The sequence below is a fragment of the Phodopus roborovskii genome, unplaced genomic scaffold, assembly GCF_943737965.1.
Source record: "Phodopus roborovskii unplaced genomic scaffold, PHOROB, whole genome shotgun sequence".
NCBI classification, from domain to species: Eukaryota; Metazoa; Chordata; class Mammalia; order Rodentia; family Cricetidae; genus Phodopus; species Phodopus roborovskii.
The window spans coordinates 2764998-2792310 of record NW_026126470.1 but is presented as its reverse complement, the minus strand read 5'-3'; the positions used below and the strand labels follow the sequence as shown (position 1 = coordinate 2792310).

Genomic DNA, 27313 nt, shown 5'->3' with positions numbered 1-27313 from the left:
CAGTCATGTCATGTTTATGATTCCAAAGGCTGAAAAACCCAGTGGAACTGTTGGAGATTCTCGGTGAATGGTCCAACTCTATAATGCCCAGGAGAGAAGTCCCTGTCCTTGAGGAACTTTCACAAAGAGCCTCTTGGGGAATCAATTTCTCCATGCCTTTGTCTTTTGGTAAGGGAACATGGTTGTCCAATTGGTGTGGTCTTGTTTTGGAGATATATTTATACATGAAACATCCCCTCAGCTTGAGAAATGCAGCCTCTAAACAACTTAGTACCAAGCACTTCTACCTACACTTTCCTACGTTATGAAACCTAGGACTTTTACTTCTCCTTGATTTCTTTGAAGATATGGGTAAGAAAGCAATAATGTTTATAATAGTTATACTATTTCTGAAAAAGTGAAAATTTTGTTTAATACAAAATAACTTAAGAGTATGCTTATAAATTGTTCAAACAGGAAATTAAATGTAGAAATCTATAAGAATATTATATATTTTATTTTTATGGCTAAAGTCTAGGAAAGCAAAATAGGTATATGGATGACGGAGCTGTCCTTTAATTGGCATTTGGTACTTGTGAACCTAACTTTAATAACCCTAGATAAACTGGAGGAGGCTATAATTCATTTGAAAAAATGTACATACAATGATTCTCATGTGAGATATCTCTTAGATATTTACAATACAAAGACCACACTTTTTAATATATATTTTATTAATATTTGATATGGAAGTAAAAGATAAGCTCAACTTTTGTAATATACAATTTTTTGTAATATACAATTGCATTGCATTGTATATTACACACACACACGAAATCGTACAGGAAATGTATCTTAACTGTTCTGTTCATCACCTATAACTTTAAAAAGTATGCATACATTAAAGTATGCATAAAATAAAAGTATTTTAGAATCCAAAATTATGTTGTGACTTGAACGTTCATAAACTATGCCATCCAAACTCAAATTCAAATCAATAGTTAGTTATACAGCCAGTTTCAACTTTTACATTTGACTTGACATTATTCTTTCAAAAGAAATAATGGAGATGAAGATATTTTCAAGTAATGTCCATATACAAAGAAAATAAAAAGTATGTTTCCAAAAGTTGTAAAGGCAGGTTTAATAGAGTAGATTAGCTTTCTAGATTGGAAGACACACATTCTGTTTAAATATCAAGGAAGACAGGATGCAGCATGGGGGTACATACCTTTAATCCCAGCACTCAAGAGAGAGGCAAAAGTTGATGGATTGTTATGTGTTTAAACCAGTCAGGACTACATGGCAAAACCCTGTGTCAGCATAGATTAAAAAAAAGTAAAGAAATTAATAACTGAAAAGGAAGAAATATACAAGGGGAGGCATGTTTAGCTAAAGAAATCTGTAAAGACAAGAACTCAGGCTAGCTGGGAACTGGCATAGATTAGATTTACCTATAAATCTCTACAGAAGCCTAGGTAAATAGAAAACTGCAAATGCTGAAATGCCTTAAGTCTTACAGAGTGCTGGAAAAGTGTTCCATTTGTAATTTTGTTTCTGAGTTGTGTTTGTATGAGGCAACTCATCAACCAATCCATACGGTTCATAAAACATTTTCTCTCTTTGGCCAATTAACTACCTACTTGATCTTTTATGTTTCCAAAATTAACAGAATGTTTTTTAGTAATTTGGTTCTAATTTCTGTAACAATCAAAAGGAGGGAAAAATCAAAATATGAAATGAGCATTTGGTAGTGGTACTACATTTATGGACATCATAAAGTTTATAATTAAAACTTAAAATCCGATTTTGATTCAGTACACAGATTATGTAGGACATTAAAATTTGAACTTAGCTCACAGCTAACTCTGCATCTGTAAATGAACTACATATTTAAAAAAAGACATCTTCATATAAAGCCTCTGGCCCCCTTTCCTTTGCACTTTTTTTTTTTTTTTTTTTTTTTTTTTTTTTTGTCTTTCTGACACTTAATGAATTTCTTTATACTCACTACCTTTCATTTCAGAGGACATCCAGTGAGGCCATGGAAAGGGAGAATCTAACACTGCTGACAGAGTTTGTCTTAGCTGGATTAACACACCAAGCTCAGTGGGAAGTCCCTCTCTTCTTTGTTTTCTTGGCAATGTATCTCATTACCATCATGGGAAACTTCGGTTTGATTACTCTCATCTGGAAAGACCCTCACCTTCACATTCCTATGTACTTTTTTCTCAGTAGTTTAGCTTTTGTGGATACTTGGGTATCATCTACTGTGTCACCCAAAATACTGCTCACTTTGTTGTTCCACAACATGAAGATCTCTCTCCCAGAATGCCTGACACAATTCTTTTCCTTTGCAATCAGTGCAACCACAGAATGTTTTCTCTTGACTGCAATGGCCTATGATCGTTATGTGGCTATCTGCAGACCTCTTCTTTATCCGGCGATCATGACCAATAGATTGTGTTTCTGGCTAATCATTTTGTCATTTGTAGGTGGATTTTTTCACGCCTTAATTCATGAGATTTTTTTATTGAGGTTGAATTTCTGTAACTCCAACATAATACATCACTTTTATTGTGATATTATGCCACTGTTGAAGATTTCATGTTCTGATCCTTCCATTAATTTCCTATTGGTATTTATCTTGGCTGGTTCCATTCAAGTAGTCACCGTGGTGACAGTTCTAGTCTCTTACACATGTATTATCTTTACAATCTTACAAAGCAAGTCTTTCAAGGGGATGAAGAAAGCCTTCTCCACCTGCGGAGCCCACCTCCTGTCTGTGTCCTTATACTATGGTCCCCTTCTTTTCATGTATGTGCGCCCTGCATCTCCACAAGCAGATGATCAAGACATGATGGACTCTCTATTTTACACAGTTATCATCCCTGTGTTAAATCCAGTTATCTACAGTCTGAGAAATAAGCAAGTCAAAGATTCAGTGATAAAAGCATTAAAAGGAAGTGTTTAGGTCTGATAATGGCATTTATCACTATTCACGAATGTGAAGTTGTTATAACCCAAATACTATACTGGTGATAAAAGCAATTGGTTTGTGCTTCTGCCATTTTTGCTTCCCTAGTTGACTCCTTTTCTTGAATGAGAAATTGAACAATAAGAGATGAGTACGTGACTAGCATACATAATCTGCCAAGTTTCACTTTTGTTTGAGTGAGTATGGCATCGGTCTTTGGAGCTTCCTGTTACTGAGCATGCCTAACCTACTATTCCCATGATCTGGTTTATCTCTGCATTTAACCTCTGCTAGAACCTGAAGATCGAGGCTCAGTTATGGCTGTGCCATAATGTTTGAAAAATGAAGATTTCATGAACAATGAACTGAAGTGATAAATTTCTAAGAAAACTTTTAAAAGTTTTCTCTGAATGTGCATAGTAGACACAAAAAAAAAATGAGCAAGTTCAAGATAGAATTTTTACTCAAAAGGGGAGCATAACTTAAGGTTTTGGAAAATTCTGTTTCGTTTGTACATAGGGAACTTTGTGAGGAAGAGCATTCGTCAGAGTGCAATAGGGGCATCGCCAAAAGCTGGTCCGAAAGGCAATTAAATATTTAGTTATCTAAACAGAGCTCAGAAAACACTTTCCAGGAAGAAAAGGTGGTCAGGGTTTCCCTCCCATTAGAAGGCCGGAATGCAATAACCTTGAGGGAAGAACAATTTCATGAGTCTGCCCCTGTTTCCCATTACAGGATGCATGTGCTCCATGGGATAGCTATGAAGATAAGCAAAAAAATCATCTGGGGATTTCAGCTCTACATAGATTTCAAGGAATTCACACACATATTTTTCAGAAAAACATGGACTTTCTTACTGATACAGTGAAGCTCACCAGAGAGAGTTCTGATTTTACCAAGATGTATATGCCCGAGGGGGGGGCGGGGGGGAAACTATGTATCAAGGCTGCTACTGTAAGTAGTCCAACTATGTGAATTCCAAATAGAGTCATGATAGCAGAGTTAGGGAGATGGGGGTGTGGTGGAGAGGTTGGAAGAATCTGGAAGAAGTTGGGGGAGGGAAACCTGTGATCAGAATATATTGTATAAAAATTTTAAAAAAGCCCCTCTCAACCCTATATACTAAAAGTTTTATAAAGAGGAAACATTGATCTCCAGGTCACTTACACTATTAACCATCTTCATTACTATTATGAAGAGTTTGGCAGAACCCTGGACATACAGAGCACAGAAGTCACCTAGGTTATTAACCATCTCTCAAGCCTGGGGGAGCCAGATGTGGCCCTGATCCTACAGATAGCACCGAAGTCACCTAGGCTATTAGCCACCTCCATTCCTAGCATCCTGGACAGAAAACAGGTAATTCATTTTTTCATGTGAAGAGACAATACTGTATGCTTAATATTTTTGGTTCCCCTAATGCTTTTCTGTGAACAGAAGAACCTCTGTGTACCCAACACCATACTTTGAAAATGTGTATATGTGTGCATGTGTGTATATGTATGTTTATGTGTATGTGGGGACACAAGTGTGTATGGGTATGCATGCCCAAGTTGGATGTCAGTAATCATTCTATATTGCTCTTACATTGTACCCATTGAAGCAAAGCCAATAAAATCCAGAGTTGCTTGGCACGGGTAGTCTTGCTAGTCAGCTTGCTCTGAGATTTTCTGCCTCTGATTTTGAAAATTAGAATCACAGGTGGGCTATCACAACACTAGGCACTTTTGTGATTTTCTGGAGATTCACACTCTGGTCTTTATGCTTGTGCAGTGAATGCTTAACTGCTGGGCCATCCATTCAGCCCCAATCTGTGTGCAATTATTGTATACCACTGCACATGACAACAAAGTTGACTTTCAAGAATTAATTGAGTTTTAACAATTATCTGTATTCTACGTTTCTGCCCCACTTTGCTCTTTTGTTAATGGTATTATGACCAATATCATACTTCAACACCTGAATTTTTCACAATATTTCCATTGTTTGTTTCCGTCTTTCTGAGTAGAGCTGGCCATCAGACCCAGCATAACACATTAGACAGAGGTGTGGTGGTTTGAATGGGAATGGCCCCATAGACTCACATATTTGAATACTCAGTTCCACAGTTGGAAGAACTGTTTGGGAAAAACCAGGAGCTCTGACCTTGTTGGAGGAAAAGTGCCACTGCTGGTCAGTTCAGTGCCATGCCTTCATGAGGTTCTGCTGAGCTGCACGCACAGAGCAGTTAAAAGAAGTTGAAAGTGTATTTTCAGGCAAAGCCACAAGAATTCCAGCACATGTGTTTCAGTATGAGCTGTAAGGTCACTATGGTGTGGCATAATGTATTTCATGTCATGAAGAAACAGATGAAAGAAGAGAGAGCAATCATTTCCTTCAACTGTGCAGCCACTGGTGAGCCTATGAGGCTACAGGAAATAGCTCTAGTCTCATGGTCACGAAGATGTCCCTGGTTAAACAGGTCACAAAAGAAAATCAAAAGGAAAGGGACTAGTAGGGATTGGAGTAAAGGAAGATGTGGGAGAGGGAATGGTCAGACTATGTTCTATACATCTATCAAATTGTGAAAGAATAAATGTCAATCAAGAAAATAACAGAAATAAAGTAACTGTCACCCTAGATAAACATATCCAAAAGATTTGTTTTAAGAAATGGGGTAAATAAAATCTTTCTACTACAAACATAAATTAAAGATATTTGTGACTGTGAATCCAGCATTGAAGAAGATCTTAAAGCAGTTCTACCCAGGGATACGGAAGCATTACAGATTTGATAAAAGAACACAGGAAAGAAACAAAAATCTTACTAGGAGAAGAGATCAAGAATATTAGGAAAGAACCAACCATGATTAATCAGTACACTAATACACTTCTGAAATGAGCGAGGAGAAAGAGGTAGGAGGGTCAGAAAATAAAAAATGAAATTACTGAAAACAACCAGAAGAAAAACAATACAAGGGGAATTAGTAAATTCCTTCTAAATAAAGAAAATGATAATGGCCCCCTCTTCAAAGACATGCACTGTCTGACTGAATGCTCAACAGGCCCAACAAATTGCTCTCAGTCAGAAACTCCTATCACACCAGACCAGAAATAAAATGAAAGCAAACTATACCCAGGAAAGTAGTATCCAAGCCAAGCAGTAATATCTACCCTAAATAAAAAAAAAATACTACTGACATGAAATAAAAAAATGGGCCCCACAACCATAATAGTGACTGATGGGGCTACATTTTTAACAGTATTTATGTTTTACACACACACACACACACACACACACACACACACACACACAGAGGCATGCATACACAAATGGAAGCAGAAGTAAATTACACTCCACATTTACACCTTGTAGTTTTAGAACTGTTCAAAGCTATCTAGCTATGGCTATGTTGGCCAAGTGTGCACAGGATTACCATTCCACAAAAGATTCCTGAGCTCCAATCCTTGCAACTGAAAGAAATTCAACCTTTTATCAGGATACCACAAAAGCACATAGACAAGTTGGGAGATAGACTTCTAGCCACCTCCCATGGAGGTCCTTTGTTTTTGTTTTACATTTTTTCCTTCTCTATGACAGTCACCTCATTTGATTCCCCATCAGATTTAAGATTAAACTTGTGGAGCTGTATGCAGTTCTATAGCTCAAGCCACAGTTTTCAGGACCCATTCAACTGAAATTGGCTCCTGAAAATAATATGGATCTTTGGTCTTACTAAAATCATGTTTTCATTAGCTCAGACACAACTCTTGAACTTGAAGTTCAAAGAATGTATTTGATATATAAACCAAAGTTTGCCTAAACATATGAGAAATATCACTTCAATTAGAAGATATCATTTTTTTTAATATAAAACTATCTGATGTCTGTGATTCCAGTACCTATAAAACCCAGGAGAACTGTTTGAGCTTCTCTGTGGTTCGTTCAACTCTACAACACCCAGGAGAACAGTCAGTGTCCGAAAGGCACTTTTCCCACTCACTTGGATAAAGTAATTTTCTATGCCTTTGTCTTTTGACAGGGCCATGTACCTGTCCAATTGGTGAGTTCTTATCTTGGAGACATTTTATATGTGCAATATTTCCTCAGTTTGAGACACACAGACTCCAAGATGAGTAAGAATGGGAGCATTGCTGCCCATACTTCCTTCAATTCTGTGCTAGCACTGGCCTTTTCCTCTTTATGCAACTGAAGACCTTTAACCTTCTTTTTGAGTTCTTCCAAGATATATGAGTAAGAAAAACGATTTTATGTTATTCGTAGTGTTTATAAAGAAAGTAAAAATGTTGCTTAATTCATAGTTTAAAATTGTGATGAAAAGATGTTCAAATACACAAATAGGGGTACAAAGCTCTTTAAGAATTATCTATGAGCCTCCAGAAAAGCAAAATTGGTAGCTAGATTCACTTTCCATAAATGGTTTTTAAAAATTACTTCTGAACCTGTCTGTAATGACTTCATGGAATAATTTATAGGTAACCAGAATATTAATTTAAAATTCAGTTTAAAAATATACTCATAATTTTCTTGTAAAATATACCTAGTGGTTGATTCTGATTGAAAAAGTAAATGCATATTCAAATACAAACTTAATATACAAGTCAAAGTTATCTCTGAAATTTTCAACTACTTCTGATAATCATGTCACATAAACACATATGTGTATCTATGTATCAGATAATATACAGAACAAGTCTTTGTGCTGTTTTGACAATGTATAACCAAAAAATGAAATTTAGAACTTTTAATTATGCTGACTTGTTATTGCAAAGAACAAAGCCCAACCCAACTAAAACACACTAAATCACCACAATTACTATTTATTTATACAGCTTGTTTCCTTGGCTTCACAAAATTGCTCAGTAATTTTCTAAAAGAAAACTATTAGAGTAAAAATATTCAATTATCTCAGTTCAGTGAATATGTAGAAATGCACTACAGAAGGAAAATCATTCCTAGTATATGTTAGATTTATGGAAACTTTTGAGTATACCTAAAAAAATATTTTATCTGCCTCGTGGAAATAGGGTAGTCACTCAATTTTCCCTATTTTCCATAAATTATCATATGCTAAATAAAGAGGGTATTCACATAAATGCACAGTTTTATGTCAAGCCTCACCCATCAAACTTCACTCTAAATAGGGAATCCTCTTTCATATCAGCTTCAGGAAACAGCCCTGAAGAACATGGAAGTGGAGAATGTAACCCTGCTGACAGAGTTTGTCCCAGAAGGACTCACACATAAACCACATTGGAAGGTCCCCCTGTTCCTGACATTTCTGGTGATCTACCTTGTCACCATTGTGGGGAACGTCAGTCTGATCACTCTCATCTGGAGTGACCCTCTCCTTCACATCCCCATGTACTTACTCCTCAGCAATTTAGCCTTAGTGGACAGTGACACCTAAATTACTGATCACCTTGTCATTCGAGATCACAAAGATCTCTCTCCCTGAATGCCTGATACAATATATATATATTTTTTTTTTTGCCTTTAGTGCTAGTGTAGAGTGTTTCCTCTTGACTTCAATGGCTTATGATCGCTATGTAGCTATGTGCAAACCTTTGCTTTATCCAATGATTATGACCAATAGACTGTTTTCAGCTAGTAATTTTGTCATTTGTGGTTTTCTTCATGCCTTTATTCACGAAGTCTTTTTAATTAGACTAACCTTCTGTAATTCTAATGTAATACATCACTTTTATTGTGATGTTATGCCTTTTTTAAAGATTTCCTGTTCTGATACTTCCATTAGCTTTCTGTTGGTGTTTGCCTTAACTGGCACTATTCAGATGTATACCATGGTGACTGTTCTAGTCTCTTACACGTGTATTCTCTTTACAATCTTACAGAGTAAGTCTTTCAAGGGTATAAAGAAAGCCTTCTCTACCTGTGGAGCCATCCTCCTGTCTGTGTCTTTGTATTATGGCTCCCTTCTGTTCATGTACATGCGCCCTGCCTCTAGACAAGCAGATGATGAGAATATGATTGACTCCCTATTTTACACAGACATAATTCCTGTACTGAACCCAATTATCTACAGTCTAAGGAATAAGCAACTCATAGATTCTGTTAGGAAAAAATTCAAGAGAAATGTTTAGATCTCATAAAAATTTCTTTTTATCAAAATGGACTCATTCAGGGAGGTTAAATTTGGGTATTTTCTGATATATTTTTGGCCATAAAAAAAAAAGTCCTCACTTTTCTGGCTCTTCATTAGTAACCGGCCAATTCTCTTATTTCTATAAAACCTGCAAAAACATATAGCAAAATTTAATTAAGTACCCCATGCACACTATGATGATTAAAAAAGAAACTAAAAGTATATTTTATAGATTTGTATGATCTTTGATTTAGTATTCTGAGTATATTATTGCAAAATAATGTAGACTCTCTGGTCTGCATTTAAGTGTTAAATATTGTGCCTTTTTATTGATATAACTTTCTTAGCCTGAGAGTAAGAACTATCTCAATTACTACATAGTAGAAGTAAGCTGACATTTGAAGATGATGTTTTCAGTTTAAAATAAAATAATGAAATGCATATATGTTATCTAATGAATATTTAATTGTAAAGTATGGAATATGATAATATGATTTTCAAGTAAAATGCATTCAAAATATTTTCTGTACTAGAGACAGTAACTTCCTCTGAAAAGTTACCTTGCCTACAGCCTGTATTTTAAAGAAACAAATAATAGTGACAGAATATTTCTATCTGCTTTTATATATAATACAGTTCTTTATTGATTTGTGGGAATTTCACATCATGGATCCCAATCCTGCTCACCTGCTAGTCCCATCATATCTGCACCTCCCCCTGGCCAGATCTCCCCAAAAGAACTACCCTCCTGCCAGAAATTAACTAAAAACCGAACAAAACAAACAAAAAACCTACCTCACTCCTTTGCCTTTCCCACCGCTTTAACACCTCTTCAGTCGTCCTAGTGGCCTTAGGAGCTCCAGGGTATCATGCAATATACTCTTGTCCTATCAGCCCCACTGGCAAATTTCATTTCAATGAGTCATTAAGCTGGCTCGTGGCTTCTAGCTTCTTATCACACCATCCTCTCAGGTATCCTGCTTTTGCCCCAAGTCATGGGGATCCTGTGGCTACCATTCCAAGGTACCTGACTGTTCACACTCTCCAGCAGGTCATAGAGAGGGTAATATTAGGGTGGGCAAACCCAAGGTCCAGGATGTGGGTCTGGGGGCAGCTGACATGGTCAATAAAGACCACCGAGTCTATCCCTCTTAGATGAATGGCAGAGCCATCTCTCCCAGACCCATGACATCAGGGCCAGCTCTTCCACTCCCATGGTGAAGGATGGTACCCTTTCTCCTAAGTGCAGGGGCCAACTCTCCCATGAAGGTCAGGCCAGTTCTGCTGCAATCTAGCACTCGGGAAGACCAGCTATCCTAGGATCAGGGATGGTGGGGCTGTCTCAGCAAGGCCCTCTGACTTTAACACATTTGGTTCCGTGGCCACCTATGATAACATAGGTCAAGGACATCAACACAGACCAGATATGGCCCTTGGCAATAGCTTGGGCCAAGATGTCAGCATTAAACTAGAGATAGTGCAGGACACCCAGATCACTATGGCCCTGGTGGCATCAGAGCCCACAGACACCAACATGGTCTCAGGTGGGAGACTAGACCCCAGGCATCTGCACAGCTCTTGGTGGTAACAAGAGCTGTGAACATCATCTCAGACTATAGATATTATAGGGCCATGACCCAGACATGGCCCTTGATAGCAGCCCAGGCCTGGATGATACCATGGTCCTGTGTGTCAGTCCAGGACACTCAGATTGCCATGGCCCCAGTGCAGCACAGCACTCAGCACAGCCCCCACAACATAGCACAGGTTGTGGCCTAGACCACAGTCATCCATGTGGCTTTTGGTAGCAACATGGACCATGGACATCAACTGAGGCTCTGGCTATTGAAGGGCAAAGACACAGACATGGCCATTTGCTGCAGACTGAGTCTGAATGTCACCATGGCACTTTGTGGCAGTGACAGCCACCCAGATCAGTATGGGCTCAGCTGAAGCATGACCACTGACACCTGCCTAGCCTTAGGTTACAACCCAGACCCCAAAGTCTTTGCAAGGCCTTCAATGGACCTAGGAGCCGCAGACATCAACACAAACCCTGGATGCTGCAGGGCCATGGACCCAGAAATGGCCCTTGGATGGATGTCATCACAGTCCTGGGTAACAGAAGAGGTCACTTGGATCAGCATGGCCCCAGTGTCAGCATGGGTTTGGATACCAACATGAACTTGGGTTGCAGACCCTGGGCATCTGCAGCACCTTCTGTGGTTATTGAAGCCATGGATATCAACACAGACCATGGCTGCTATAGAGCTACAGACCCAGACATAGGCCTTGACTGTAGCTCAGGACTGCATGTCATCATGGCCCTACAACAGCATAGCCACTCTCATCAGCATGGCTGTGGTGGCAGCATGAACCTCAGACACCAACATGGCCACAGGTGGTAGCCCAGACCCTGAATGTGGGACTTGGTGGCAACATCAGCCATGGATGTCAACATAGACCCTGGTTGAGGTAGGACCAAGAACTCAAGACATGCCCTTTGGCAATGTCCTGGTCCCAGACATCACCCTGGCTGCCCACATCAGCCTGATCTTCACATCCTACAGTTCTTCCATTCCACCTCTTTCCATAGCATGTGAGCAATTCTGCTTCTCTCTACCATTTCTCCACAGCATATTTGCTCATCTTTTTTTTTAACTTTTTCCCCTTTTTAAATTTAAATTTGAAACAAAGTTGTTTTACATGTTAATCCCAGTTACCTCACCCTCCCATCCTCCCCTTTCATCCCCACCAAACCCCATCCCATCCACTTTCTGCTCCCCTGGGAAGATTAGGCCTTCCATGAGGAGTCTTCAAATTCTGTCATATCATTTGGAGCAGGGCCTAGGCCCTCCCCCATGTGTCTAGGCTGAGGGAGTATCCCTTTATGTGGGATGGGCTCCCAAAGTCCATTCCTATGCTAGGGATAAATACTGATCCATTTGGGGTCATGTAGATCTGACAGGTCATGTGAAGTAGGGACTAGGGCTTCTCTCCTGTCTCTAGATTAAGGCAGTTATCCCTCCATGGGGGATGTGTTCGCAAAGTCCTTTTGTGCACCAGGGATACATCCTGGCTCCACTGTCTGAGGTCCCTTAGACTGCTCAGTCCTTCTGGCTGAGACCCATATTCAGGGGGGCCTGAGTCAGTCCCATGCTGGCTTCTCAGCTAACAGTCTAGTGGCCGCTAGCTCCTCCTTGTTCAGGTAAGCTGTCTATATGTGTTTCTGCCACATGGTCTTGTCCTCTCCATCTGCATCTGGGTTCTAGTTCGACTCAGTGTTTATGTATGGGTGTTTGACCCCAACTGGATGGCATTCCCCTACATATGGAATTGGGGTGGGGGGATGGGAGGGGAGGGTAGTTAGAGTGCATGTGAGAGGGCAGAGAGGGTAAAAGGGAGGGAAGGAAGGAGGGAGGGAGGGAGGAAGAGAGGGAGTGAGAGAGGGAGAGGGAACTGGGATCGACATGTAAAATAATAAATTAAATTTTTAAAAAAATGCTTTGACTCCAAAATTTAAGTTGAAGAACAAGTTACTGGGGGAAAGGATTTCTATTTTTGTTTCCACAGAAAATGAAAAGCTGTAGATTCCTTCCAGACTAATGTGGTTTGATCACGCAGAGTATGAGGTGAGCCTACATTCAAAAGAGCTGGACAAAGCAGCCTTACAGACTACAGCCAGGATTTCTGAATCTTCTTCGAATCCCCCATGACAGCGCCCCTTACCAGCAGGAAGTAGTTTGGAAAGAACGCCCAAATTCCCAAATATTGTCTATAAATGTTTGTTTTCATTTAAATGGACTTTGTAATATAAAATAAATTTAAAAAATAAAATAAAATATTTATAAATAAAAAAAAATACTGATCCATTATTGGAGGACTGAGAAAGGGAGAACAGGAGGGGAGTGGAGGACAGGAAGGAGCAGGAAGATTGAGACAGGGAAAAAAGAATAGAGGAGACAAGAAAAGAGATACCATAATAGTGGAACCATTATAGATTTAAGGAGAAATCTGGCACTAGGGAAATGCCCAGATATCTACGAGGATGACCCCAACTAACAATCTGAGCAAGAGTGGAGAGGCTACCTTAAATGCCCTTCCCAAATAATGAGATTGATGACTACCTTATATGCCATCCTAGAACCTTCATCTAGTAGCTGATGGAAGCAGAAGCACCCACAGTTAAACACTGAGCTGAACTCTTAGAATCCAGTTGCAAACAGGGAAGAGTGATAAGCAAAGGGGTCAAGCCAGGTTGGAGAAACCCATAGAAACAGCTGACCTGCAAAACCAGGCTACAGAAACCCACAGAGACAGCTGACCTGAACAAGGAGGAGCTCATGAACCCCCAGACTGGTAGCTGGGAAACCAGCACCATACCAACTCAGACCCCCTGAACATGGGTCTTAGTTAAAATGCCTGGGCAGTCTAAGGAATCTCTGACAGTGGAACCAGGATGTATCCCTGGTGCACGAAGGGACATTGGGAGCACATTCCCCATGGAGGGGTACGACCTAGAGGGCCTAGACCCTACTCCAAATGACTTGACAGATTTTGATGATCCCTCCTGAGAGGCATCGCCCTCCCTGTGGGATGGAAGGGTGGTCTGGAGGCATGGGAGGGAGGGAGAGGGAATTGGGATCCATATGTAAAATAAAAAATTTTTAAAAAATGAGAAAGCTGACCTGAACAAGGTGGAGCTCATGGACTCCAGTCTGATAGCTGGAAAACCATCATAGGACCAACACAGAGCCCCTGAACGTGAGTGTTAGTTAGGAGGACTGGGCAGTCTATATTTGCTAATCTTAATGACACCTACCTGCCTAGTGTCACAAGGCACTGGATAGAGCTGTGGATGCTTTCAGCCAGCCAGCCCCCTTTCTTGCACACTCAGGAATGGCTTGAGAACACTAAACTGGGAAGCATATTGTATACACAGAGGACCTGGTGCAGACCCATGCAGGCCATATGATGCTTTCTTCATTGAAGAATCTTAAGATATGACACCAAGTAGCCAGGCCCAGAAGTTTGTCTGGTTTCATATCAAACTGAAAAAGGAATGTGTATACTTCCTTACGTGATACACCGGTGCCAGCAAGCCCATTTTGTTGTAGCATAGTTCACAAATATTAATTTAAGGTTTAATGCATATAAGCCATGGGGCTACATAGAGAATAGATGCAAAGAACAGTAAAATTTCTCAATTGTAATATAAAAGTGATTTCATCGAAGTTTGAGTTTGGTTGGAGGAGGATAGTGTCCCTAAATATAAATTGCTGGATGCTATGAATTACTGAGCATCTTTATCCTCTTTGGGGAAATCTGAAAATATATCATGGAAGCTGTGAAATTTGAGATAACCCTTAAAGAAAGCAGACCATTACCACTATAAATGAAGATAGGGCAGATGGAGAAGGTGGAATTTGATGTTGACAAACCAGTAGTAGAGGCAAAATTATTTGCTAGACATGGTGGAATTATGTCCCCAAAGCATTTCTTATCATGTCTATAAAATAGGTTTCAATAAGAAAGTTGGGGTGGAGGAGATTGAAAAACAAAACCAAAGATTTCTTGTTAAGGAATCCAAATAATGCTACAAGAATGAAAATGATTATATATATTTGCATATATATGGAGAGTCTGGAGAAAGCAGTATGCGGCCGGCTCCCTGGTAAGAGAAATACATAGATCAGCAGAAATGGGTTAATAATTAAGGTAGAGCTAGCCGATAAGAAACAAGTAACCGGGCCAACAGCATTATATCAAATACAGAGTCTCTGTGTGTTAATTGGGGCAGGCGCGGCAGCGGGACAAGAGTGGCGGCGGGCGGAAAAACCATACTCCTTACAAAAAAAAAAAAAAAAATATATATATATATATATATATATATATATATATATATATATTATATCATCATCATCTGTGCACACTCCTGAACAAGCGACTTATAGAGGTCAGGGTAACCTGTATGATATAAGTATATAATCTGGTAGCAATGACAATATTTTAAAAGTTACTGAAAAGGAATATGTGAGAGCTGTTTGAAGAATCACCTGGTAGTATCTACGCAAGTTCATGAACTGGATTTTTGGATCCCATTCCCTGTGGTAGGATACCTTGCTCAGCCTTGATATAGGGGAGAGGGGCTTGGTCCTGCCTTACTTTGGTATACAAGACTTTGATGATTCCCCAAGGAGGGGCTTACCCCATCTGAGGAGTGAATGGGAGGTGGGAAAGGGGAAAAGATGGGAGCGTGGGTGAGCGAGAGGGAAAGGGAGGGAAGTGTGGTTGGTATCAACATGAAAAATATTTTTAAATAAAAAGTGTATCACCTGGTGCTTTTGAGAGAAATAAAGTAATCATAATATTTGGTAGATGCACAACATAATAACATGAAACTATAAATTGTTTCTTCTGCTTTATTCTGACATATTAAAACTTCTCATATGTACATATGATCAATGAATACAGATGTGTTTACCAATGTATTAAGGATTTAATTGCATATGTAATACCAATTCAATAATGTCTTCCACATTTATAATTTCAAAATCCACATCTACGTCCACAATTTTGTGAACTATAATAAAGCTAACAGGTATTAATGAAATCTAACCTGTTATTTTCAACATTTTTTTCAGAGAATCCATGACTTGCTTATTTCTGAGGCTGTAGATAATTGGATTTAATACAGGGATTATGACTGTGTAAAATACAGAGGGGATCATTTCTTGATCATCTACTTCTGAAGACGCTGGGTGCACGTACATGAAGAGAAGAGGCCCATAGTACAAAGACACAGATAAGAGGTGGGCTCCGCAGGTGGAGAAGGCTTTCCTCATGCCCTTGTCAGACCTCTTTTTTAAAATTGTAAAGAGAACAAATGTGTAAGAGATAAGAACAGTCATAATGGTAAACACTTGTATTGAACCAGAGAAAATGAAAATCATCAGATAATTCAAAGAAGGATCAGTACAAGAAATTTTCAACATTGGTATAGCATCACAGTAAAAGTGATAAAGTATGTTCGAATTGCAGAAAGTTAATCTGAATAAAAAGCTTTCATGAATTACAGCATGAAGAAAGCCACCTAAAAATGACAAAGCCAATAGGCGAATGCACAGTCTGTTGGTCATTATTACTGGATAAAGCAAAGGATTGCATATAGCTACATATCGATCATAGGCCATTGCTGCCAAGAGAAAACATTCTGTGGTCACACTGATTGCAAAGGAAAAAAATTGTACCATGCATTCGGAGGCAGAAATCACCTTTCCCTTGTCCAAAAGATTTAATAGCATCTTTGGTGTCACTGTGGATGATAACCAAGTATCGACAAAAGCTAAGTTACTGAGGAATAAGTACATGGGGATGTGAAGTTGAGGGTCATTCCAGATAAGAGTGATAAGACCAAGGTTCCCCATAATGGTCATGAGGTATATTACCAAGAACACTAAGAACAAAAGAATTTTCCACTGTGGTTGGCATGTGAGACCTGTGAGAACAAACTCTGTCCATAATGTTTCATTCTCCTTTTCCATGTCGTCATTGAATGTCTCCTGAAATTAGATTTAATAAATGTAAGACAGTAGTCACTGGGAGGGACTTTTATGAATACTGAAGGAGCTTCTACTGATGACACAATATATTGCACATTTCTCATAGTCTCCATAATACTACAACAGAAGGAATAATCTACAAATTAAGAATGACAACGTTTTTCATTTGGTTCCCCATGGTAATGAGTAAGCAGAAATAGACTAAGAGTGAGTACTTTCTAAGCTTGTGATACATGAATTGGGAAACACACTGACACTGGAAACTTATGTCTTAGGTCTGATGTATGAACATAAGAATAGCAGTTTGAATGTACTGTATTTTAAACAACATTGAGTGCCTTGTAAAGGAATTTGTACTGCATCCCTTAGGAACAGGTCTCTAAGAAATAAGCTTCACACAATGTGGGATGCTTTTTACATATACACTTTTAAATAAATAATTGAAAGGCACAAAAAAATCTTTAAAAAAACATTGGACTGGGGTAACCTAACAAAGACACAACTAGTATATGAAGGTTCAAGTAAATTAATTTACATTGTGGGTGACCCAGAAAGATATTTTATATAAAATAGTGGTGATTAAGAACTACTGTCTCTTCCAAACAGCTGGACAAAACAGCCCTACAGACTACAGCTAGGATATCTGAATCTTCTTCGAATCCCCCAAGACAGCGCCCCTTACCAGCAGGAAGTAGTTTGGAAAGAGCGACGCCCAAATTCCCAAATATTGTGTATAAATGTTTGTTTTCATTTAATTGGACTTTGTTACATAAAATTAAATAAAAATTATATATATAAAAAAGAAAAGAAAAGAACTACTGTCTCAATAGAGTGCACATGAATGCACTAAGAATATATACATTAAATATATTCTTCTGCTGAAGCCAATGAAAATGTGGCCTAGTCCATATTGCCATTAAAAGGCAGTTGCCCTGATAGGCTGATGATTACACAGCTTCAGAGGCATTTGGTATATATGATAACTCAGCTTCAGTTACAAAATAGGATTCAAAGAATGTTTGTAAAGGAGAAAAAGAAAATCGCTTGGTGGCTGGGTAAGTGGCCATCAAAAGAGAATTAGAACTGCCTGGAACACTCAGCTCTAAATGAGATGTCTTCATCCAATCCATCCCCTTAGAGATAAGGGAACCCTGTGGAAAAGGTGGCAGAAAGAGTCTAAGAACCAGGGGGGTTGGAGGACACCAAGAAACAGGGCTCTCTAAATCAACATGATCAAAGTTCATATGAACTCACAGAAGCTGATCACAGCATACAAACAGCCTGTACTGATCTGCCAGGTCCTCTGCATATCTATAATAGCTTCCAGTTCAGTGTTTTTATGGTATTCCTGAGTGTAAGAAATGGATGTCACCTTCTGGGTGGGTCTCTGATTCTGGCACCTTCTCTTAGATTGTGTTCCTTCTGTTGGTTTAATGTGTCCAACTTCGATATAATAGATTTTGCTTTATCTTATTACATTTTATCTTGCTATGTTTTAGAGCTGTCTTCTAGAAGCCTCTTTTTGTCTAATGAGAGACAGAAATGGGGATATATGATTGGAAAGGGAAGTGGGGAGAACTGAGAGGAGTAGAGGGGGGGAAATCATAATCAGTGTGTACTATATGCAAAAAGAATTTGTTTCTAATAAAAGGAGAAATAGTAAATGAAAACAATTCCAGGAAGGACCATCTTCTCAACATCCAGGTGGAATATCATTAGGACCATATCTCTAATACACCCTAAAGTAAGCAATGACTCAGTGTGATTACAGCAGTTAGAAGCAGAGTTATGGGTAACCCACTCCTCTGTGAGCATAAGGAAAGAAATATGAAGAAGAAGAATTCTAAGGAGGTTATTATATTAAAGAGACTGCAGTGTGGTTAAATTTCAGTTATTAGATAGAGACATATGAATCACTTTCTAATTTATGAACGTTTGCTAATCAGGGGCTTCCATCAACTCATTTCCTTCTGCCTCTCCTACCTAGAAAGAGAATGAGGAGATATGATGAATGCTTTCCCAGTCAACCCACATACACAAGCTTTTGGATACTTAGTCAGAAAAAGAACAGAGACAAAGAAATTGAGATCTTAAGGCAAACAAGCCAACCATATCAAGATTCAGCACTAGTGGCAAAAATCTCGTATTTACATAATTTTGAAATATGGTTCTGGATGCTATTAAGCTGCCTTGCTTTCCTGTTTCTATTCATTTTTCAATCTCATTCCTCAATACGGTTTCTATTTAATTACACTGTTCAATCCTAACCTAAGATCCTGGATTAAGGAAAAGAAATAAAAAAAATTTAGAAAACAATATTGAGCATAAAAATCCTAGAAGTAGTCTTTAAGTTCAAAATCTAACATCTGTGGTTACGAAAAAGATATGGGTCCTGAATAAATAAATATTTTTAAAATCAAAGATTGGTACCAAACACCAAAACAAATAAATGCTCTAATAGGACAAGAAATTAATGGAACTTTTTGAGTATGAAGAATTAAGAAAAATTTAATAACGTCTTTGGGAACAACTCTCATGTGATAGAATTCAAAGTGCATGAGAAGACAACATGATAACACCAGGAGTAGAAGAATGTGCTCAAATGTAGGGAGCAATATGAATTTACCTTTTTACTGCAGACCCTTTTAATAAGAGTTGCAGAGGAGAGATAAGGGAAATGATAATGGAAGAAGAAAACTTGGAAGGTAATTTGCAATGAGTTGAAGAAGAGCAAGGAAAGGAATAAAATAGTCAGGGAAGAGCAGGGGTGTGTAGGTAATTGGGTAAAGGTCAAAGGAACAAAACAATGTGTGGGATAGACTGAATATGTGGAAAAGAAAGGCACTGACTGTTCATCTTAACCCTAACATTCATCAAAAATTTCAGTCAAGTTCATCTGAATACAAAGAGAGTGATTTAAATTTTGCTTTATAAATCATATTGTTCATAATTATATAGCATAGGCTGACTGCCCTTTCCATACTCAAGGTTGTTTATACTTGGATGTGAAGGCAGCATGAATACTAGTTTTGATAAAAAATGACAATGTACTTGTGAAAAGCATGCCACCACTAATAAAAAGTAAAGAACAGACAATATATTGTGAACGTCCTCAGCTTTTGCAGTCTGTCATTGTTCTTACACATATTATACACAGAGGTCATGAGGTAAATTTCATACTTATACAACAAATATTTAAATGTAATTATGGTTTTGTGAGAATGATTGAAGTAGAGTTTATCTTAAAGTGTGCTTACAACAAAAGTGCTTTCCTCAACATAAACATAATGAAGTAATATGAATGACTGCCAGCAGTAATTCTGCTATCAGTACATTTTATTTGGAGAGCTGTTCTTCTCTATACTGTTCTGAGCAGTGAACATGTGACATTAATCAACTTCATTTCATAAGTGGGTTCTTGTTAAATCTTAGGTTCTGGAAAGAACAGCCAAACATTGCCTAGCTTTTCCTGAAACATGCACATCTATGTGAGTTGTGTCTTGTTTATATACATATGTCAAAATATTGTCATGTGCAGTAAAACTATAAAGCTTATCTTTAATCAAAACCAAAATTTTAATCAGAATTTATCAAAACAATGAGGTATATTTATCATGTAAGAGTTGTGGCATGATTAACTAATCTTATTTTTAATTTTTTTTTATATTTCTACTGGATTAGGTCAGTAAGATGAGAGACATGTCACTCCAGCAAACCAGTTATTATGACAGCATTGGTTTTATTCAGAATCTAACAAAGCATGAAATAGGATCTAGTCATTATTTCATCATTTTTATCTGGTTCTTTGGTATTAATTTACTCTCATTAATCAATATATAGAATAATTTTATTTTATCTAATAATTTAAAGTATAGTAATCATTTCTATCTTACCCAAACACCAAAGGGATTATGGCGATCCTTTAAAGTAAAAGAGTCTTCAGGAATTTGAAAGAGAACAAGTAGTTGCTCAGGATGGGTTGGAGGAAGGAAAGAGAAGGGACAATGCAAGATAATTGTGTTTTAATTTCAAAAAGTAAAATGAATATTTTTAATAATAATAATTTGAAAACACAAACAAAAAAAATCCCTCTAACTTCAGAGGACTGACAGCAATAAAGGTAGTGATCTTTCCCACAATCCTTCATTCAGAGGAATCATTTACAAGTCTCAGGCAATGTGGTTTATATAAGCTTGGAGTACAAGAGCCCACAGCTGTGTCACTCTCTCCTTATTCCAAAGACTGAGGGAGTGGAAATGTGCAACCCCCTTGAGGACCACATGGCTCCCTGCAGGACAAAGTGAAGCTGTTCTACTAAAGACTGAAAATGTGGACACATAAGAGAATAGGCTGTACCATATTCCAGTGACCTAAGAATTTAGAATTTGAGGGATTTTACAGGCTTGGGAAGTCAGGTCAGGAAGTTTCTTCTTAGTAAATTTTTTATTTCTTTAAAACTATGTATATATGTGTACATATGTCTATGTTTGAGCTTGTGCAAAACTGTGGTGCCCATCTATCTTAAGAGGGGTTAGATCCCCTGCAACTAGAGTTTCAGGAACTGCTAAACCATCAGATGTGGGTGTTGAGGACTAAACTTGGTCCCTCTGAAAGAGCAGTTTGTGCCCTTCTGAGCCATATCTCCAGCCCTGAGACTTTCTTCCTAACATTATAAACACGGTGACTACATACTCAAATTCCTTTACTAGTAAAATAAATCAGCTCAAAGACAAATATTTACTCAAAAATACAAACATATCTATAAACAATATTAAGATTTTTCACTGAAAATTGACTATAACTGCCTTCAGATTAAATGTATCTTGTACATGTAAAAGTTCTCCCTGCTCATCCTGCAACCAGTAAAATACGATGCAAACTGCATACATTAATATAAATTTTGGCCTTTTTTTTTTTTACCTGCCTGTGATGGCAAAAGCCCACAATGAATATAACCAATATGGGTTGTCTTTTTAATTTTTGTAGTTTAGGTAATTTAGTTGTGATTTTCCTATTGTAATTTTGTTTGCATTTACTGATAAAAATTTGCTGTGGTCCAGTTTATGTTTGTTATTAGATGAATATCTAATGCCACACTTTTAAATGTTTTGGTTTGATTTCTTTAGATAAGTTTCCTGTATTTGACCCTAAGGAAATACAGTCATCAAAAGTCTCCTAAACAAAAAAATCCCAGGGCCAGATGGCTTCAGTGCAGAACTCTACCAGAAAGTCTCAGGAATCTACAAGGATGACCCCAGCTAAGTCTCCTAGCAATAAGAGAGAGGGTATGTGAATGAGCCTTCTCCTTTAATGAGATTAGTGACTACCCTAAATGTGATCATACAACCTACATCCAGTAACTGATGGAAGCGGATGCGGTGACCCACAGTCAAGTACTGGGCTGAGCTCCTGGAGTTCAGCTGAAGAGAGGGAGGAGGAATCATACAAACAAGGGGGAGTCAAGACCATGATGGGGGAAACCACAGAGACAGCTGACTTAAGCGAGGTAGTCCTTCTGTAGCACTGACCACGCCCATTGGGGGGTGGAGCGATGGGCGGAGGTGACCTGAGGAAGGAGGTCGGAGGGGGCCAGGAAGGCGCTCTCTTTCTGGCGTGACTCGGACAGGAGAGGATCGGGTTGAATTTCCTGGTGTTCATCTGTCTAGGTTGTAAGTTATTTCTCACTGAATAAACATCTATTCGGCCTATTTGTTTATCCTGACCCTTATTTACCGCAATATCTGGTGTCAGAAGCGGAATTTACCTGGGTTTTGCCCCCAGGCGGCAGAAGCCGCCCCCCCCCCCCACCTTCCCCAACGGGCAGGGTTTAACCAGGTGGACTCACCACAGCTTTGGGACATTTGCCTCTTCCTTACTGCAAAGGAGATCTTTGCCGCTAAAGCAGACCTGAGAAGGCACTTACCGCTTAACATTTTTTGCCCATTTCCGCACGGGACTTTGCATTCGCGCAGAGCCTCTCGGCGGCACCCGCCCGGCGGCACCCGCCCGGCGGCACCCGCCCGGCGGCACCCGCCCGGCTTGCACGCGTTTCGTCTTGTGTTACAAGTAACTCCAAAAGTCCCCTTTTAACAAAATTCTGCTTGCCATAGTTTGTTAAGAACTTTTTACAGGAACCGGGATCAGACGAGCCTGGGCGGCTAGGCGCTATTTGATGACACACCTCCAGGCGTAGCTACCACAAGCGGAGATATACAACTAAAAGCATCAAAGTTCCAGGACAGCAGAATTACACCTAAGGTAATTGTAACATCTTTTGCAATTTAAGCTGATATAAAATCTGAGATAAATTGTTCTATAACTATGGCAGATAATTTTACTATGCAGAACTTTAGGAATTATTTTACTTCATATGTAGAAGGGATTTTAGCAGAAGAAACTTATGACTGGACCAATATATACTTTTATTTTGTAATAGCAATGGGTTTCATCATTAACATGATATTCTTAAAGAAATGGTTTGAGATTACAGCAAACAATAAGGAACTTGTACAAACCATGGGAGACTTAGTAACAAAGATTCGAAACATTGAAAATGATAGAATTCAAAGCATAGAGACAAGGATTCAAAACATTGAAAATGATGGAATTCAAAGCATAGAGACAAAGATTCGAAACATTGAAAATGATAGAATTCAAAGCATAGAAAATATAGAAAGAAAGATTCAGAATATTGAAGATGGCGTTGGCGAGCTGAAAGGTATAATTTGTTTAATGTCAGATACTTCAATAACCAGAACAGAAACAATGCAATGCATTAACAAACTAGCAGAAACAGCCCACTCCTGGTCGGAGGAAGCTACTAATAAGTTTAAAAAACTGGAACATTAGATAGAAAGACTAGATGACAGAATCTCTTCCATGTCTGAGGATAATGGCAAGCTAGCAGATAGAACATTGTTTCTGGAAGGCAGTTTACACGCCATTCAGATAATATCTAAGGATGATAAGATTAAAAACATGGAATCATTTGTAGTTGGAGAAAGTAAGAAACTGACTGATACAATGAAGTCTCTAGAAAGTTATTTGATTCAAGAAGTTCAGACACTCAAAGAAACAATGGTGAATAGATTTCAGGCTTTAGAAGACCTTCAGTCTGATACATCAGAAGAAGAACTACAGGTAACAAGGCATGAAAAAGATTTAAAATTTTCCACACCATTTAGGGTCAGGGGAGCTTTCCCTGTATCTATTCATGAAAAGCCAGCAACGAAGAAACATCCAAAAGGTGTCGTTGCATATCAGTGGGAACCAATACGTATGAAAGATTTAAAAGGTATAAAGGAAGCAGTAGTCTCTTATGGCATGCATTCACCTTATGTGAAGCAATTAGTAGAATCATGGGCATGGAATAACAAGGTAACCCCTAAGGATTGGGATCAATTAATATCAGCTGTCCTTGAAAGCGCCTCTCAAATAGAATGGAGGGCTTTATGGAGAGAGGAAGCAAAAGCTCTTGAACTTCAGGGCTTAAAGAAAGGGTATAAAGCTCCCCAAGATAAAATTCTTGGTGAGGGTCTCTATGCTGACCCAGAAACCCAAGCTGCCTATGATGAACACATCTTGTCTCTATGCAGTACAGCAGCTTTGAATGCTTGGGATAAGGTTCATGAATTAGGAGAGAGGATAGAACCTTATACCAAGATAAAGCAAGGACCTAGAGAACGTTTTAGTATCTTTTTAGAAAGATTATCTAGGGCAGTACAATTAGAGATAGCAGACATAGATGCTAGGCGAATACTCATAGAATCTTTAGCTTATACGAATGCGAATCCTCAATGCAAACAGGTGCTTTGGCCTTTAAAAATGCGATCAGCACCCTTGGATGAATGGGTCCTATATACAGGCAACATTGAGTATAATGACAATAAGACTGAAGCATGGATAGGAGAAGCCATATCTAAAGGTCAGAGAAGATATCAAGATAACAGAGTTCCTTACTATGGTGACTTAGAAGCTTGGGTAGGAGAAGCCATCCCCAAAGGTTTGAAAAGATATCATAATGTCAGATGTTATAACTGTGGTAAGATAGGACATCTAAAAAGAAATTGTAGGCAAAGCTTCCCTAGAAGTAACACCCCCAGGAATGAATCAAACAGAAGGCCTCAGCCTTCTGGGTTATGTAGAAGGTGTGGCAAAGGCAGACACTGGACAAATGAGTGTAGATCGACCAGAGACAAGCAAGGAAACCCTTTACCATCGGGAAACTCCTTGGGGGGCCTCTCGAAGGCCCCCACATCACAGGTGGTTCGAACATTCCCAGTCACAGTGGAAGACAATCTCCCACAGGACAATTAGAAAATTCTGTGCCTATTATAAAAACTCATACTGCTCTGGATGACGAACTAGTGACGGAAGTTGAATCAAACATGACAGAAGGAAATGAAAAACGTATATTTTGGCAAACTGCTATAAATAGTCATAGGCCTAGATTGATAGTTAAGATGAATAATAGACTGTTTGAGGGTCTGGTGGACACTGGAGCTGATGTAACTATCATATCTAATAAATCTTGGCCTCAAAGATGGCCCCTGCATGAGGTAAATGTTCAATTCTTAGGGATTGGAACCCTGGCTCAGGTAAAACAAAGCACGAGATGGATTGACTGTATAGGACCAGAAGGACAGAGAGGGAGGTTGAGACCATATGTGGCTGATGTAGTGATAAATTTATGGGGTCGTGATCTATTACAGCAATGGAATACACAGATTAACATTCCTCCTGTATTAGATAGGAACCATAGACGACCTCATGATTGTGGAAAGAATACTGTTAAGTACTATACAAGACAGAGACCAAATATCCAGGCAGTACAAAATCAAAATACAAATGCTGAACAAACAGAGGAACCAAAAGCCCTACCTTTAAAATGGCTAACAGAGGAACCTGTCTGGGTAGGACAATGGCCTATGACCTCTGAGAAGTTAGAAGCTTTAGAAAGCCTGGTTCAGGAACAGCTAAATGCTGGACATATTGAGGAATCAACCAGCCCTTGGAATTCTCCTGTATTTGTGATCAAAAAGAAATCTGGTAAATGGAGAATGCTTACAGACCTGAGAGCCATCAATAAAGTTATCCAGCCAATGGGCTCTCTACAGCCTGGAATGCCCTTGCCTTCTTTGATACCCAAAGAATGGCCTATTATAGTTATTGATTTAAAGGATTGCTTCTTCACTATACCTTTACAAGAACAAGACAAAGAGAAATTTGCCTTCACGGTACCTAATTATAACAATTCTCAACCGGTGAAGAGATATCAATGGAAGGTTTTGCCACAGGGAATGCTAAATAGCCCCACCCTGTGCCAATATTTCGTACAAAAGCCGTTAGAAATAATTCGTAAACAGTTTCCACAATCCATAATCTATCATTACATGGATGATATATTGTTAGCTGACTCTAAAGGAGAAATATTAGAAAAAATGTTTGAGAAAGTAAAGGAAGTTTTACCTCGCTGGGGATTACAAATTGCACCTGAAAAAATACAAAAAGGAGAGTCTATCAACTACTTAGGATATAAAATAGGTCTACAGAAAATTAGACCACAAAAAGTACAGATCAGAAGAGATCGCTACCAGACTCTTAATGATCTTCAAAAATTACTAGGAGAGATTTCTCAACTGCAAACCATAATTGGAGTAGAAGGGCATGATTTGAAAAACTTGAAAATGGCCCTAAAAGGAGATAAGGACTTGAATAGTCCACGAATACTATCAGCTGAAGCTGAGAAGGAATTAGAATGGGTAGAAAAGAGGATACTAGAAGCACATGTGGACCGTGTGGATCCAAACCTAGACTGTATTCTGGTTATATTACCATCTAGAGAATATCCTTCAGGGATTTTGATGCAGAGAGAAGATATCATATTAGAATGGATATTCCTACCACATAAACAGAATAAAAAACTGAAAACATATATAGAAAAGATCTCTGACTTGATTATAAAAGGTAAATTAAGACTTCGTCAGCTAATAGGAAGGGACCCAGCAGAAATTATAGTACCTTTAACTAATGAGGAAATTTCTTCCTTATGGAAAGATAACGAATATTGGCAGAGAGCTTGCAGTAACTTTTTGGGAACAATTAGCAACAACTATCCCAAAACTGAGAGAATCAAATTCATAAAGAAAACGATTTGGATTCTTCCACGCATTGTAAGAAAAACACCTATTTCTGGAGTTCATACATTCTACACTGATGCAAATAAATCAGGTAAGGCAGGATATAAATCAGGAAATATTAGTAAAGTGGTTCAAAGCCCTTACAATTCTGTACAAAAGGCAGAATTGTATGCCATTCTCATGGTACTTATGGATTTTAAAGAACCCCTCAATATAGTTACTGACTCTCAATACGCAGAGAGAGTCGTTTTACACATTGAGACTGCAGAATTTATTCCTGACAATACAGAATTAACTTCATTGTTTATACAGTTACAAGATACTATCAGAAAGAGGACTCATCCTATATATATAACACACATCAGATCCCATACGGGTCTGCCAGGTCCTCTAGCACAAGGCAATGATGAAATTGATCGTTTATTGATAGGAAGTGTGCTAGAAGCCTCAGAGTTTCATAAGAAACACCACGTGAACAGCAAAGGTTTAAAAAAGGATTTTTCTATCACTTGGGAACAAGCCAAGGAAATAGTAAGGAAATGTCCTACTT

The 27313-nt window shown here is 38.6% G+C and overlaps 2 protein-coding genes and 1 pseudogene across 2 annotated transcripts; 2 read left to right on the top strand and 1 right to left on the bottom strand.

Annotated features, from left to right (window-relative positions):
* The first annotated feature begins 1981 nt into the window (after positions 1–1981).
* Positions 1982–2953, top strand: LOC127227341 (olfactory receptor 5H8-like). Its single transcript, XM_051191645.1, has one exon. It carries the CDS (start codon positions 2024–2026, stop codon positions 2951–2953), a length of 930 nt encoding a protein of 309 aa, XP_051047602.1. The 5' UTR covers positions 1982–2023.
* A 5182-nt stretch (positions 2954–8135) lies between these two features.
* Positions 8136–9060, top strand: LOC127227340 (olfactory receptor 5H2-like; annotated as a pseudogene).
* A 6616-nt stretch (positions 9061–15676) lies between these two features.
* LOC127227339 (olfactory receptor 183) lies at positions 15677–16624 on the bottom strand. The gene has a single exon (XM_051191644.1). It carries the CDS (start codon positions 16604–16606, stop codon positions 15677–15679), a length of 930 nt encoding a protein of 309 aa, XP_051047601.1. The 5' UTR covers positions 16607–16624.
* Positions 16625–27313: the final 10689 nt, after the last annotated feature.

Bases quoted from the DNA above. Each gene is read 5' to 3' on its own strand.
- LOC127227339 (XM_051191644.1), bottom strand. From the start codon at position 16,606: ATGGAAAAGGAGAATGAAACATTATGGACAGAGTTTGTTCTCACAGGT.
- LOC127227341 (XM_051191645.1), top strand. From the start codon at position 2,024: ATGGAAAGGGAGAATCTAACACTGCTGACAGAGTTTGTCTTAGCTGGA.